This window comes from Solanum pennellii, chromosome 3 (assembly GCF_001406875.1).
Source record: "Solanum pennellii chromosome 3, SPENNV200".
Taxonomy (NCBI): domain Eukaryota; kingdom Viridiplantae; phylum Streptophyta; class Magnoliopsida; order Solanales; family Solanaceae; genus Solanum; species Solanum pennellii.
In genome coordinates, this window is record NC_028639.1 from 71885330 (window position 1) to 71899598 (window position 14269).

General features: G+C 34.4%; 3 protein-coding genes across 10 annotated transcripts; all 3 read left to right on the forward strand.

Moving 5' to 3' along the window:
* The first annotated feature begins 56 nt into the window (after positions 1 to 56).
* On the forward strand, positions 57 to 2625 carry LOC107012829 (cell division cycle-associated protein 7-like). Its single transcript, XM_015212765.2, has 8 exons — positions 57 to 259; positions 340 to 526; positions 623 to 815; positions 1553 to 1623; positions 1701 to 1778; positions 1946 to 2033; positions 2139 to 2194; positions 2301 to 2625. The coding sequence occupies exons 1-8, from the start codon at positions 194 to 196 to the stop codon at positions 2369 to 2371; spliced, it is 810 nt and encodes a 269-aa protein (XP_015068251.1). The 5' UTR covers positions 57 to 193; the 3' UTR covers positions 2372 to 2625.
* Positions 2626 to 3482: 857 nt separating this feature from the next.
* On the forward strand, positions 3483 to 5481 carry LOC107013647. 3 transcript variants are annotated; one of them, XM_015213510.2, is made up of 7 exons: positions 3483 to 3737; positions 3824 to 3917; positions 4481 to 4551; positions 4629 to 4700; positions 4893 to 4980; positions 5070 to 5122; positions 5236 to 5481. In XM_015213510.2, exons 1-7 carry the CDS (start codon positions 3488 to 3490, stop codon positions 5328 to 5330), a joined length of 723 nt encoding a protein of 240 aa, XP_015068996.1. In that variant the 5' UTR covers positions 3483 to 3487; the 3' UTR covers positions 5331 to 5481. The 3 variants fall into 3 exon arrangements, 2 of the variants coding, with proteins under 2 accessions (XP_015068996.1, XP_027771118.1); XR_003577238.1 differs by having other exon boundaries at positions 4893 to 5122; positions 5239 to 5481; XM_027915317.1 differs by lacking the exon at positions 4629 to 4700.
* A 695-nt stretch (positions 5482 to 6176) lies between these two features.
* On the forward strand, positions 6177 to 12974 carry LOC107014433 (chaperone protein DnaJ). Of its 6 annotated transcripts, none has more exons than XM_027915248.1 (13): positions 6177 to 6612; positions 6736 to 6804; positions 6988 to 7083; positions 7187 to 7311; positions 7767 to 7962; positions 8833 to 9008; positions 9717 to 9846; positions 10157 to 10317; positions 10994 to 11070; positions 11779 to 11830; positions 12131 to 12202; positions 12338 to 12405; positions 12550 to 12974. In XM_027915248.1, the coding sequence occupies exons 1-12, from the start codon at positions 6322 to 6324 to the stop codon at positions 12354 to 12356; spliced, it is 1464 nt and encodes a 487-aa protein (XP_027771049.1). In that variant the 5' UTR covers positions 6177 to 6321; the 3' UTR covers positions 12357 to 12405; positions 12550 to 12974. The 6 variants fall into 6 exon arrangements, with proteins under 6 accessions (XP_027771049.1, XP_027771050.1, XP_027771048.1 ...); XM_027915249.1 differs by having other exon boundaries at positions 12676 to 12974; XM_027915247.1 differs by lacking the exon at positions 12550 to 12974 and having other exon boundaries at positions 12338 to 12499.
* The last annotated feature ends 1295 nt before the right edge of the window (positions 12975 to 14269 follow it).

The following is a 14269-nucleotide window of genomic DNA, read 5'->3' on the forward strand; positions in this document are numbered from 1 at the left end:
CCCAAAGTGACCAATTTGTTATTTATTCTATGCATTAAATAATAATTGTGGATTCATTTATTAGTTTATATATATCTAATATCAACGGTCGACTCAGGCATTTGAAATTCAAAATTCAAAATCTCACCCTTTCTATCAAAAGGGCCTTCAAGAAGAAGAAAACGAAGAAGCAAATCGCCATTGAAACGCCAGAATGGGAAGACTTGGAGTGAAAACTGACTATGAAGAACTGCGCAACGCTCAAATCATGGAAAACAAGGTCCTCTTCTCTCTCAATTTGAGTGTATCTAATTTCTGTCAATGTTAATTTGTTATAAAGCTGAATTTCTTGGATTACAGGCGCGATTAGCCAGTCTTGGACTTCAAAAAGCTGTGGCAGAGCTTCGATCGATCAGATCTAAACCACAATCTGAGAAGAGAAAACACAACAAAGTTGACTACTTCTCAACCCCTTTGCGCCGATCTAGTCGATTGAAAGGAAACTCTTCTGAATCGAATTCATGCGGCACTACGCCGCTAGCGAAAAGTTTGTATCTATGTCTCTTTTCTCCTTTTTTGTTTTGGCCCCATAAGTGTGGATTTTGAAATTAGAAATGTTTTCTTTATGGATTGTTGCTTTTAGGGAAATTGGGGCTTTTTGATGATGAAGATGATGAAGATGATATTGAGAAGAGACCAGCTAATGCACCTCTGTTGAGAGTGAAAGATGGCTTAACGCTGCGTCTTACTCCAGAAGCTTTAGCTCGGCGTTGCACAAGCAAGGACAGGGGAACGTTATATGACCCTTATTTGGGTATTTGCTGTCACTTTTGCAGGTTTTGAACACGTTCTTGAATACCCTTTTGCTTAGTTTTTTTTTCTTTTGCCTTTTATTGTGAAAAATATTTCTATAATCGAGTCACTGTTATAATCAATAGCCAGATAACCTTGTAAAACTTGTTAAGTAATCTGCTATAACAAGTTAAATATATAGACAGTATAAACAATCGATGACGCGTTAAGTATATAGCTTAAATCCTTTTGTAACTCCCAGTTTTTGATCACTTACTGTCATTTCAATAATCAAGTCACCGCTATAACCTTGAGAAAGGCTGATCTAGGGTGGACGTAGGGGTTCATCTGAACCCCTGGATTGAAAAATTACACTGTATAAATAAGGTCAAATCCAATGTTTATGGTGGTTACATAGACTGAAATGAACCCCCTCAGCATAACTAGGATCCCTCCAAGGTTGCAAGTTCGACACTTACTCTCTGCAGTCGCGTGCCTACACTTACTTAATATCTATATATGTAATGATAGTGTAGAGAATCCTTACCTTGTTAGGTATATAGAATTATACCTTTTGTAAATCCCAGTTTCTGGTCACTCACTGTGCAGTGAATTGAGGGACTTCCTTCAAGGCGGCTTCTTTGTTTTGTTTTGCTAGGAAGTGTGATTTTGCGCTTGAATTTACATCTGTGCCAGCTTACCTTGTCCTTACATATCATAAAAATGCAAAGGTGTCACACGAGGATCAATTAAAAATGATAATATGTGAATGTTAATGCAGGCAAAAGAAATTATGTGGTGAAGAAGACTGTAAGCGATGTGGTGATTCAGACATGGATCAACCTTGCTTAGGTTAGTCTTACAAATTGTTTATTGTGGTACTAACTAGTCTGTAAACAGAGGTGATGAATATAAAATTTCATATACAGGCAAGACAGATTGTTCAAGTTGTCATTCTAGCCAAGGTGTTCTTTGCCGAGGCTGTCTTAAGGTTCGATATGGTGAAGGTGAGACAATAACTATGCATTTTAGATACTGAAGGTTATATGAAGTTACATGGTTTTGATCTTTAAGTCACTTATGTTGTACGCACTACTCTTCACTTAATGAAATTGATTTCTTCCTTTTCACTTATGAATGTCGATTAGTACTAAATATGTTCAAATTGTGCTAGAAATGGAGGATGTGAGAGCAAATAAAGAATGGATATGTCCTCATTGTACCGAAGAAAAAGGCATCAATCCATATTGGATATGTAATAGGTACGTACTGGTTTATAAAACATGACTAGCAGCTAGGTTAGTTAAGTTCTTTTTAGTTAAGTTCATGGATTGATTTCTTGATCATGCTTATTTACATTTTTCTAGCTCATTGTGCCTAAAGAAGCGAAAGATGGCTCCAACTGGGATCGCCATATTCAGAGGTTTGATGTTTGTCACTAGTTTACTTGAAGTTCTGTTTGCTCATATCTGTTGTTATATAGTGTTCTAATTTCTTGTCTTTTTGTTTTCCTTTGTTGGACAAAACAGCTAGAGAGATGGGATACAAATCAGTGGCACATCTGTTAATGGATCAGCTTCAGGGAGCAGTGAAGGGTTGATGATAAACAAAATTTAGTGCATTGTTAACTTCTTGTTGGTGCAGTAAAATTAGCTTCAGAATGTAAAAATGAATGTTATGAAGTCCAATCACTGGTTGTGTAATGGCAAGGATCCTCATATTGAAATTTATGCCACCCTTTCGTTTGAGGTTATATCGAAGCAAACACTTGTGGAATTACATTGAGTATGTTGTTGTCCACAACAATTTTATCCGTTATAAAGCCTGAATCTTGCTCAGGAAATTTGTTCAAAAGTAGCGTTGCCTCTTATACATCTGCAATGACCTGCTTCTTCTTCTTCGCCGCCTCCGTTTTCATCTGTTTCTTCTTCTTGTAATGTAAGTTTTAAAAAAGAATGAGATACATGTTAAAAATGGCAACATGTTGCCCAGTTTGTGATTGGGGAATTGAATGATAACATTCCTTTAAACTTATATGTCTATCCTAATAATTTAGAAACAATTTGTTCCTTCTACATATGTTTTACTTTTGTTTTTGCAAGGGATAAGTACTGCTAGAGCATTATGTGATAAAATGATATCTATCAAAATGAAAGATAAGTAAGTTATATAAATAATTATATAAGGATTGGCTATGTTATTTGACAGTGAAGGTTGGATAGCTAAAATCCAAATCATTCATGAAATGAGTGTTGCGGAGATGTGGATGCTAAGATGAATATATGATCATACCAAATTAGATGATTAGAATTGACCACTTACGTAATAAGATGCAAGTAGCTCCACACATTGAGAATTAAATAAGAGAAGATGGCTTGAGGTGGTTTGGACATGTTTTTTTTTTATTGGTTTTTCACCCGGTATTCGAAGTTCATATTGAAAATCCAACTAAATCTGGATCGTGTACTGCAGGATAACCTTTCCAATATAATTTTCTCCATGCTCAATATTCGAACCCGAAACCTCTGGTTAGGACATGCTATGTGTGGTAAAACAACAACATCCGTGTTTTGACATTTTAAAATAATAACTAAAAAAATTAGCCTTTGTCTCCCGAGTATATATATATATATATATAATAGAAGAATGGAGGGAAAATCACTAGTAAAAGTTCGAATTCGGAACCTCTAGTTAAGGCGTGTGGTAGGACAACAACATGCGTGTTTTGGCAATTGAAAATTTTAAAAAAATAATAAAAAAATTCACCTTTGTCCAGGTATATATAATAGTAGCTGATTTTCATGGGGGTATTGTACAGGCTAGGTTTGCCAGTCTTGGACTTCAGAATATCTTGGGAGTGCTTCGAACTAAACCAGAGAAGAGAAAACACAACAAAGTGGACTACTCCTCCGCCCCTTTGCGTCGTTCCAATCGATCGAAAGGAGACTCTGCACCATCATCAAAAAGTTTGTGTTTTTATGTGTATTTTGCGTATGAAAATGTCTGTGTTTCTTTGTATATTGATTTTTGATGGAGATTGTGCCTTTTGAAGAGGAATCTGATGACATAAAGGAGCGCCTTTATCAGGAAGCTTTGGGTCAGCGTTCCAATCGATTGAAAGTGGCAGTTTCCTGTCACTCCTGCAGGTATTACACTCCTTCCCTATCTTGCCAAACTTTTTGCCATTGATGTTGCAACTTACAGTTTTTTTATAGCTCACTGTTTGATGAATTGACTGTCTGAGGTCTGAGAAAGTAAACTTTTGATATTCTGATGGCCCCTTGGCTTGCTGTTTGCTATGATCCTTTTGAATTTGAGTTTAAATGGGTTGGTTGTCTTGACCTAACGGAATGAACTTGATTACCCATCAAACTATTAGATCAAAAGGGGTCATACAATACATGTACATACAAAATCAAATTTGGAGAGTGGAATGGATGGACTCAAGCTAATAGGTTAAGAAGAATATATTAGTTTTCACATTTTTTAATAATCAAAATACAAAAGGAGAGGAGATTAGGTTGTGTTTGGCGGTTGGGTTATTTGACGCATCTAGCCCAACATGTTCTGAACCAAGTAAACTTTAGGCGGGTTTGTTTTTGACCTGCCCAAGTTTGGCCTAACTCACACATCTCTCACCATTCACCTTTATAAGCTTGTGCTCGTGTGCCAATCAGTTGAAAATGATAATTTGTGAATGCTAATGCAGGCAAAAGAATTATTGTGATGAAGAAGATTGTAAACGTTGTGGTGATTTCGACATGGATCAACCTTGTTTAGGTTGGTCATACAAAGCACTTTTCCTTCCCGTACACTAATTTGCTGGCATACTGATGAGTCTAAAATTTCCCATACAGGCATGTCGGATTGTTCAATTTGTCATTCTAGCAATGGTCTTCTTTGCCGAGAATGTCTTAAGAATCGATATGGTGAATGTTAGGCAATAGATATGCATTTTAGAAACAATAAGTCAAAGCATAAAGCATTTGCCATGACTCACTAACCGTCACTATTTTGTTCTGTTTAATTTAACGCCTAACAATGGGAACTCTGTGAAATTGATCTTTGCTTTCTCAGTAATGAATGTCGATAAGAACTAATGCCATACAAATATGTGATAGAACTGGAGGAGGTGAGAGCTAACAAAGAATGGATATGTCCTCATTGCACTGAAGAAAAAGGCATCAAGCCGTATTGGTTCTGTAACCGGTACGCAGTGGTTATATAAACAGGTTTAGGTGATTGTGAAGTCAACTCATTTGGCTTTTTCTTGCTCATGGATCAATATCTTGTCGTAGGTCATCATGCCTAAAGAAGCGAAATATAGCTCTAACTGGGAACACATTAAAAGGTTTGCATGTCGTCACTAGTTTCACTTGAGGTTTTGTTCGTTCGTGTGTATCTGCTGTTTTATTAGTTTGCTCTGAGAATTTGTCTCATTTCTTGTTGGATCTTTGAACAAAGTAGCTAGACGGATGGGGTACAAATCAGTGGCACATATGTTTATGGATCAGCTTCAGGGAGCAGTGAAGGGTGGAGATGATAAGCTTTTTGGTTAATTCCAAACTTTCTGTGCGATGATAAGAGTAGAATTTGCTTTTGAATGTAAAAATGGAATGTGTTTTAATGGCATGGATCCTTATGTCTAAACATGTTTTGTACCCGATATGGTACGTATTCGGCTAATACAGATTTGCATTGTGTAATTGACCAGTCCATGTTCACGTTTCGTTATCCTTTTACGTAAATCATTACTCCACATGTTTTTCATTTTAAAAAAACTTTATTTCGATATTAAGGTTAAATTGTTTGATTTGGCTGAAATAATAGTAACAAAATAGATAGGGGTGTGCACTATTTGGATTAAACAGAAAATTCAAATTGAATTGAATTTTAATTTGAATTGCTTTTTTGATTTGATGTTGGATTTTATAATTTACTTTGTTTGTTTTGGATTAACGAATTATATATATAAACCACTTTTGTAACTTTTTAGTTATTGTCATTCCTTATGTTTTGATATCTATAATTGATATACTTTTAAGTACTCACTCTATCCACTTTTAATTGTAATCTTACGCTTTTCAAAAGTCAATTATATTAATTTCTAAAGTCAGATTATATTATATTAATTTAATATTTTAAACAAAAAAATTAGATATTCAAAATTGCAAATTGTATTTTACATTTTACTTGTGATTTTTAGAAAATATATGTAAGAGATTTAATGTTATTACTTCTCATATCTTTAGTTATGTTTTTAATTATTTACGTAACCAAATAATCAAATCAAATTGAAAAAAATCAAACCTAATCATATTTATTGTGATTCAGATTGAATTACACTGTATCGAAATCAAAAATATAAAAACTAAATGCAAAGCTAAAGATAGGTATTACTTATTACAAGCTTGGTGGATAAAATAAAAAAGGAAAAAGAAAAAAAGTAAACCATTTTTGTCCCTTGGAGAGGGGTTTTACTACCTTGCTTCTCTATTGTTCCTTCTCGGAACCAAACACCGGTCATTAACCTCTAGATTCCGGCCGGCGATGCCGGCTATCCATAACTCTAACTGGTTCTACACTGCTTCGAATATCAATACAAATTGTTCTTTCTCGACCTTCAGCTTCCCTAAAACCCTCACATTTTCAAACTCCTTATCTCATTCTCTCAAATTCGTCTCTCCTAACCCGTTCTTCGTTAACCGGAAACGACGCGGCTTTGTGACTGTTAATGCAGCTGCAAAGTCTTCCAGCTCCGACCTTTATTCAGTTCTTAATGTCAGTAGAAATGCAACGCTCCAAGAGATCAAAGCATCTTATCGCAAGCTTGCTCGCAAGGTATACTCATCTATTTGCTTAAGTTTTTTGCCTTTGTCATTTGTTAGTTGTTATTATTATATTATTTTTCTCTAGCGGCAACTGTTTTTTTGCTTCATAATCATTGTATTTACTTGAAAATAGTATCATCCTGATATGAATAAAGGGCCTGGAGCTGAAGAAAAATTTAAGGAGATTAGTGCTGCATATGAGGTAACTTCCACCTTCCTTTCCCTCCAAAACTTTCCTTTGGTATTTTTTTTTGTTGGGGAATTTTATGTCGAATTGGTAACATCATGAAATTTTGCATTACACTTAGCATCCTTAGTTTGGTAAAAATTAGTTTTGGTCTTTTTCTTTCATTGTTTTCAATTTGATTACAAAGTGTATTTTTAGGTATTATCAGATGATGAGAAAAGGTCTTCATATGACCGTTTTGGTGAGGCAGGGTTGCGAGGAGAATATGATGTGCCGGGTGGTGGTCCACAGGGGGTAAGTACTGACCTTTGTTTAAATTTTCATAATTTTTCATATATATTTCAATTTTGTTCATGGTGACTGATATCTGTCCTCACATGATTATCTGATCTCTTAGGTGGACCCTTTCGAAGTGTTTTCTGAGTATTTTGGCCAATCAAGTGCCTTTTTTGGAGGAAGCGGCGGATTGGGAGGCTTCAACTTTGATTTCAAGAATACCGGAAGGCAGAATCTTGATATTCGGTGAGTATCGAAGCCCATTTGCTTCTGAAACTATGTATCTGTATATCTGATCTTGGTGATATTAGGATATGTTTCATGTAGAAAACATACCGTTTTGAGGTGATGATTCCCATTGAGTTGTATCTTTCTCTGGGCAGTTTCTTCTTACTCTCCCCCACCCTAAATTGAGTATCTACCACTTCATTGTATGTAGTAATGTCCGTTGCTGAGGAGAGTTGTAGCTCTTATATACCACTGGGTGAAGATTTGTATAAGCTTCCATGGCTTCACCTGCATCAATGAAATTTAAGCAAGAAAATTGAGGAGAAGAAAATAGAATAACTTCTCCATCAGCTTTGGTTTGTTTTATGCGTGAAGTAATTAAGGCCGAGAGGAAAGAGTTTAATTTTATCTTCCTTCGTAGTCCGTCTTTTCCATTAGCTGAATATATATTGATGATTTTTCTTGTGTTTCAGTTATGACCTTGATTTGAGTTTTGAAGAGTCTATATTTGGAGGGCAGCGAGACATTGAAGTACCCTGTCTGGATGAATGTGATAGTTGTGACGGGACTGGTGCTAAATCTAGCAGTTGTGTTAAAGTCTGTTCTGACTGTGGCGGAAGAGGAGGAGTGGTGAAAACACAGAAAACGCCTTTTGGAATCATGTCTCAGGTATTTTCACATACTTGCATGAGAAATTAGTAATTGTCGAATGCCATTGTAGTCACTTCTTTTATTATTCATCTTCTTTTTATCTTACAATCTAAACAGATTTCTTGTTTGAAATGCTATTTTGTATGTGTTCTTTTCCCCAATTTTTACCTCAAAATTTGCAAGCTTGTATCTTTTGTTGATGAATGGACATGATCACATGGGTGTTTTTGCTGAGGGGATTCACTGTATGAAGACTTTTAGACTTTGTTCTATGTACAGATTATTTGTTCTCTATCATTCCCTTTGTCTTAAAAGATAGTCCTACTTCCTTTTTAGCTCATTCCAAAATAGTGTCCACTTATCAAGGGACGAAAAATCCGAAATTTCCCTTTGTCCACTTATCCGAAATTCATTTGCTTTCAAGGGTATTATAATGATGCTTGAACCTAGCCTTCTTTTGGACACAAGCATTAATACCTTTCAATGCTTGTGCGCCATATTAAGATGATGTTTTCTTACTTGGCACAAAAGAGGGCTACTTTTTTGAACTTTATCACCACTGGTTTGTCAATTGTCATGACAAGTTTATTATGACCTTTGTACTATTTCTGGATTAACTCATATCATATGAGGTTACTGTCATTCACCTATGGCAAGTAATGCACACTACTGTTTGAAGATACTGGAACTTTCAAAGAAATACTATTTTTCTCTGATCACTAAATGGCTTATTTATTCTGCTCAATGTTTTATTTTGTTTAAGCACAAAATAAAAGTTCTCTCTGCACATCCAACCTCTGTGTTATTTTGAACAACTTGCTGCTATCTACTATTTTGGTCTTCTGGTCCTTCTTAACTTGCTTTCTAGATGCTGATTCATGTTTTCAGGTATCTACATGCTTGAAATGTGGAGGTAATGGAAAGATAATTACTGATCATTGTCGAAAATGTGGTGGCCGTGGTCAAGTACAATCAAAACGAAGTATCAAAGTGGTTGTTCCACCTGGAGTTCATGATGGAGCCACGATGCAAGTTCGAGGAGAGGGTAACATTGACAAGAAAAGGTCACAGTTAATTAATATTCCTAGTTCATGTGATTTCATGTAGAAACTTAATGCTTTGAACAAAGGTAGTCAATCCACAAGAAAATCTGCAGCATATGCAATTTGAATTTTTAGCTTCATTGAACAAATACATAGTATTATGACTGTAAGTACATGCTCCTCTGAGTCTAAGTACATGTTTGATTTGCCTGCTCTGCTCAAAATGTTGCCTCTGCTGCTTGTTATTAGTTATAGATATTGGTGTTATGTGGATACTTTCTAGGCTGGGTATTCTCTTCTTTCTGATTTGCTGATAGTGTTTTCTGCTTGATTCTGTGTTGTGAAACAAGTGCATTAGATCATGATAATGCAGCAGATATTGGTCCGAGTCACAAAATGAAGCATGTCATTGTAGCAGATATGTAATTCTTTAAGAAAAAGTAAGAAGAAGTTGTTCAAAGGAACATGCGCTAAGGAGCTAGTTTAGTTGTTTAGTTTGCTAATATGCCCAAACTTCTTAAGGTTTTACCTCTCACCTAGGTTAGAAAGTGTGTGCAACTCAACCTTTTCTGTTCTTTCTCTTATTCTGTTTCTCTTTGCAACTTTTATGGTTCTTTTGGGGGGTGAGTTGGGTATTCAAATGACCTCAGAGAGATAGATTCGGAATTGCGGATATGTTTTTCTCCTTTTCACAATTATCTTCACATCTTGGCTTGGTCTTCTTTGCAGTAGTTTATCTGGTGACCTCTATTTGGTCATCCATGTTGAAGAAAAGCGTGGTATTTGGAGGGATGGTCTCAACCTGTACTCAAAGTTAGATGTTGATTTTACTGAGGCCATTCTGGGGACAGTTAAGAAGGTAATAAAAGCATTGCAAAAAGAGAATTGGTTTTATCTTTCAAAAAGGCACAATTTAAAGACAATTAAATTTGAAGTGATTGCTACAATTTATGATTCTCCTTTCAGTCGTTCCCTATATTTGTTTCCCTGCCCCCCCCCCCTACTTCCCCTAAACAACTCCCATTAATGACATTGTATGTTTCTGGCATTTAATTTAACTTTGAAGTGCTTGTAGGTAGTTCCATGCAGGTATAATACCGACATTAGTTCTTAAAAGAATCACATCACCTCAATTATGACTTTTGGTGGTCTTTGTTGGACTCCTGCAGGTGACAACTGTAGATGGTACAAAAAATCTTCAGATTCCTCCTGGATCTCAACCTGGAGAGAAGATTAAAATGTCAAAAATGGGAGTGCCAGACATGAATAGATCTTCAGTGAGAGGAGATCATATTTTCCTGATAACTGTTCAGATCCCGAAGAATCTCAGGTTTGAATTTGTTGGTATAAGCTTTCGGATACATCCGGATTTCAATTTGATCAGTTTCGATTGTTTAAGTTGCCACTTCTGTTCCTATGTACAAGTTAAATGAGTTTTCTTTAGTGGTCTCATTGTCTTCTCCTAAAGTTATTTGTGAAAATCTCATTAACACGAGGTCTTATATGAGCCATCAATTCTTTTAAGTGATTAATCAACATAAGAACAACAATTTCGAGGTTGGCATGAAACTGCAATGTTCCCTGTGGTAAATGTGAAAAGTGGTTTAGCTTATGATACAAAATATATACCTTAGCTTCTTCCTTAAAGGATTACATTGACTAAATTTGTTTAATCTAATCAATCAGGATTTATCTTATCTGAACAAAAAGGTATGAAGATGTTTTAATTTGTCAACATTCATGTTTCAAAGTCTTGAATTACCAACCTTATTTTATGAAGTAAAAAGGTAGTAGGTACACCCCGACCTCCCTGGGCCCACTTGTGGAATCACAGTGGGGTATGTTGTTATTGTTGTTGTTTTTGTAAAATAGTCTGAATTTGTTAATTTTCTTGAGCAGGAGTAACATAGTTTCTCACTGAGCATCTTCACTATTTTTTGCTTTCATCTAAAATACTTTGCTGATGTGTGTTTGTTCAATAATGTGTGTTCCTTCTTCTATGTCAGTGATACAGAGCGCACCTTAGTTGAGAAGTTGGCTTCACTTAGAGCAACATCCAAACATCATTCAGTCTCATCTGGCAGTATGTCTTCTTATTCTTTCTTTCTTGTAAAGAGTCCGAAATCTTTGTTTGAGTAGAGGAATAATTTTGATAACCATATCACAAAACAGAAGAAATTTTTTCATTTAGAGAGTGTCGAAGGCAATGACCCAAGTGAATGTTACGTGAGAAACAATTATGAATACTGGTGTAAGGAGGTATGCAAAAAAGTGAACATACTAAACGTATTTTAATACTAACTTCTGGTTCTAGCGAAGCCTTTAGCTCTCTCTCTCATGTAATTTACTTACACCTCATCCACTCTTGAAAGGTAGACCGTTCTCCAAAACCCTCCCCTTAATCTTGTAGATTATTATTCTCTTCAACGAACAATCTTGTAGATAAACGGTGATGAATTATCAGAAGGAATTATGAGTGGCAAGCTTGAGTCAGTGTGGTCAACCATTTGAATCTGAAAATATGGAACCATGCTAGATTGAATCCTCTAGAAATATGTCAAATGTGCCATCAAGAAGTAAACTAGCCTCATTTTTTTAACACTCATGCAATGTGCCAAAGCATGCCATCAACCCTTACCTTTTATGTCGTTAGATGCATTTAAGTTGCCAAAGTAATTTATTCCTAGTATGTCACATTACACCATGTTCATTAGTTTCTTCATTTTTTACCTTTTAATTTTATCAAAAGGGATACCAAGAAATAATCTGGATGGGAATGTTGCTTCTGCAGGTGAAAGGGGAGGTGTTGCACGTTTGTGGAAACCGATCAAAGACTTCCTGAGGTGCATTATGTGCCGCAATCATCTCAGTTTTTAAGATTATGCCAACTTATTTTTGAAAACTTAATTAGTTTCTCCTTATTACTCTGCTGATCTCATATTTATGAATCGACATTCATGAAAAGAAAGAAGAAAACATAAAAGCAACTAGATGAGAATCAAGTCCAGTTGAAGCTATCGAAACTTAAGAAGGAATATCAAAACCTATTCCACTCAGAGTTTTATAGAACATTTTGCATACCGAAAATTTACCCTTGTCTGTATTGTTATTTGTTTGCTTATGTTCATTTGTCCGCTTTGTAGGAGTGGACGATCTGGCAGAAAATTTGCATCAATTAGCGCAGAGACGACAGCTTTACAGAGTTTAAACAGACGGTTACCGAGTTTTCCTCTAATTACATCACTTTCTGCTGTTTTACTTGGAATATGTATTTTAGCCTTTGTGAAAGTTTGCTACAGTAAAATTTTACTGCAGAAACGATCAGTAAAACCAAATTTTGTTCTTCACAGGGAAATTAAAGAGCAATAGTTGCGATATCGTGCTGCTTGACTCATGCAGTACATGAATTTTATAACATGTATGTTTGCTTATCCCTGTATCACTATCTCCTGTCCATTTCTTACCTTTTTTTTTCTTTTTCTTTTATACTAATCAAGGATTATGATATGTTTAACCAATAACTGATTAATTAGTTTTTCTGATCTAGGATTTTTTTTTCTAGTAAAAAGGGATTCCATGTATTATGTGCACTGGATGAATGTGGCCGACAGTGAATAGAAACAAAAGCTGAAGTTCCAACTAAAAAATATAAATAGTATAACCTTACTGTAAAGTTTAATCTTAACAGGTTATCCTTATGATTAAAGTAAAAGTAACACAAGAAGTAATGATAATGAGAAGTGAAGAAAGGCGCACACACTAGAAAAGTAACAGCTTGATACAGTTGTCTGTACAAAGGTGAGATAGTTATCTAAGGTTTGACTAATTGGAGTCGGCGAACGATAATATGTATATTGTTTTATTCCTGTTATGTAAAGATAGGATAGACTGTTTTCGATAGATCTTTAGCTCATATAGAACATGTCAAAATCAACAAGAAAGGTTTGGCTAATTTATTCCCATAATATACATTTACTTCCTTGATTAGGTGTCTCGTCCTAAATTATTATCACCTAAGTCCTAAACTTCTGTTCCTCATTATTAGGTTTATTAAGATCCACCTCTATCTTTGGTTGGTAACTAAGATACTTTCATCTAATCCAATCAATTTCTTTTTCCTTTTGTTACCTAAGAATTCAATTAAGTAGGATTCTTCCCATTAATATAAAACAATAACTAACTCAAAAATTTTAATTTTTTCAATTTTTCATTTGTAACAACTCTTTAGAAAATGTTTTATGTATTTGGTACCATAACTTCCAATTTAATTATATTTGCTTGATCAAAATTTTAAAAGTACTTATTTCATCTAAAAAAAAAAAAGATACTTCTCATAGAAGTACTTTCTCTACAAGTGTTTGGAAGTATTTGTTGATGCAACATAGCTATTAATATAATTACACTTTAGTTTGTGTCAACTTTATTCACCTGCATCATGCAATTATGAAAATTTAATGTACATGGTTCATTTCTCTAATCTCTAACTATAATATAAATCATGCTGCCATCCCACTCATCCCAAAAAAATAAAATGGCCCCACCCCACCCCACTCCAACCCAAAAACAGGCCTAAAAACAAACAAAAGGTGTGCTGTTATAAGAGAGAGAAAAAAAAGGGAAATGATGGATAGATACTGTCTAGCTACTACATTAATATTCTTCATTAATGTCATCAATAACAGTTGTATTCCCGGAGAGGGAAAATATACTCGCTCTATTTCATATTAATTAAATTTTTGAGGTATTTTATATATTTTAAAAAAAGTTAATTAAAATTAAATCAAAAATAGTTTTTTATTTTTATCTTTATTAATTATTGTCAAATTTATTGAATTCATCACATTGAAAATTCAAATAAAGGGTTAAATTAAAAAAATATTTTATAAATAATTTTAAAGATTAAACAATTAAATTAATTTTAAAAATAAAAAAAACCTTAAAATTCAATTTATACTGAATGGAAGGAATATATGAAGAAATGGAAAATGCGGAATTCCCTAATCTCTCTCTTTTACTGATTTCTAGTCAAATGTTATTTGGTAGCTATTAGAGTGGTTCATAAATATACTTGAAATTCAAACTTTACCAAAAATTTTAGATATTTAAAAATCATTAAAAAAAGTATTATAATTTATGGTTTTTTACATATCATATGATTAATAAATACATCATAAAATATTAGTCAATATTTTTCTTATTTAATTCTAAAAAAGAAAAAATCATAACAAATAAAGTAGACTGAAAAAGTATGAAATAACTATATTTAATAAGCTGTGCAATTA

Excerpts from the sequence above, each read along its gene's own strand:
- LOC107013647 (XM_015213510.2), top strand. The coding sequence starts at position 3,488 with ATGCGTGTTTTGGCAATTGAAAATTTTAAAAAAATAATAAAAAAATTC. Across the intron at positions 4,701-4,892 it reads ATGTCTTAAGAATCGATATG|AACTGGAGGAGGTGAGAGCT; the intron begins GTGAATGTTAGG and ends AATATGTGATAG. Across the intron at positions 5,123-5,235 it reads AACTGGGAACACATTAAAAG|TAGCTAGACGGATGGGGTAC; the intron begins GTTTGCATGTCG and ends CTTTGAACAAAG.
- LOC107012829 (XM_015212765.2), top strand. The coding sequence starts at position 194 with ATGGGAAGACTTGGAGTGAAAACTGACTATGAAGAACTGCGCAACGCT. Across the intron at positions 527-622 it reads CACTACGCCGCTAGCGAAAA|GGAAATTGGGGCTTTTTGAT; the intron begins GTTTGTATCTAT and ends TGTTGCTTTTAG. Across the intron at positions 816-1,552 it reads ATTTGCTGTCACTTTTGCAG|GCAAAAGAAATTATGTGGTG; the intron begins GTTTTGAACACG and ends ATGTTAATGCAG.
- LOC107014433 (XM_027915245.1), top strand. The coding sequence starts at position 6,322 with ATGCCGGCTATCCATAACTCTAACTGGTTCTACACTGCTTCGAATATC. Across the intron at positions 7,312-7,766 it reads AGGCAGAATCTTGATATTCG|TTATGACCTTGATTTGAGTT; the intron begins GTGAGTATCGAA and ends CTTGTGTTTCAG. Across the intron at positions 9,009-9,716 it reads GGTAACATTGACAAGAAAAG|TAGTTTATCTGGTGACCTCT; the intron begins GTCACAGTTAAT and ends TCTTCTTTGCAG.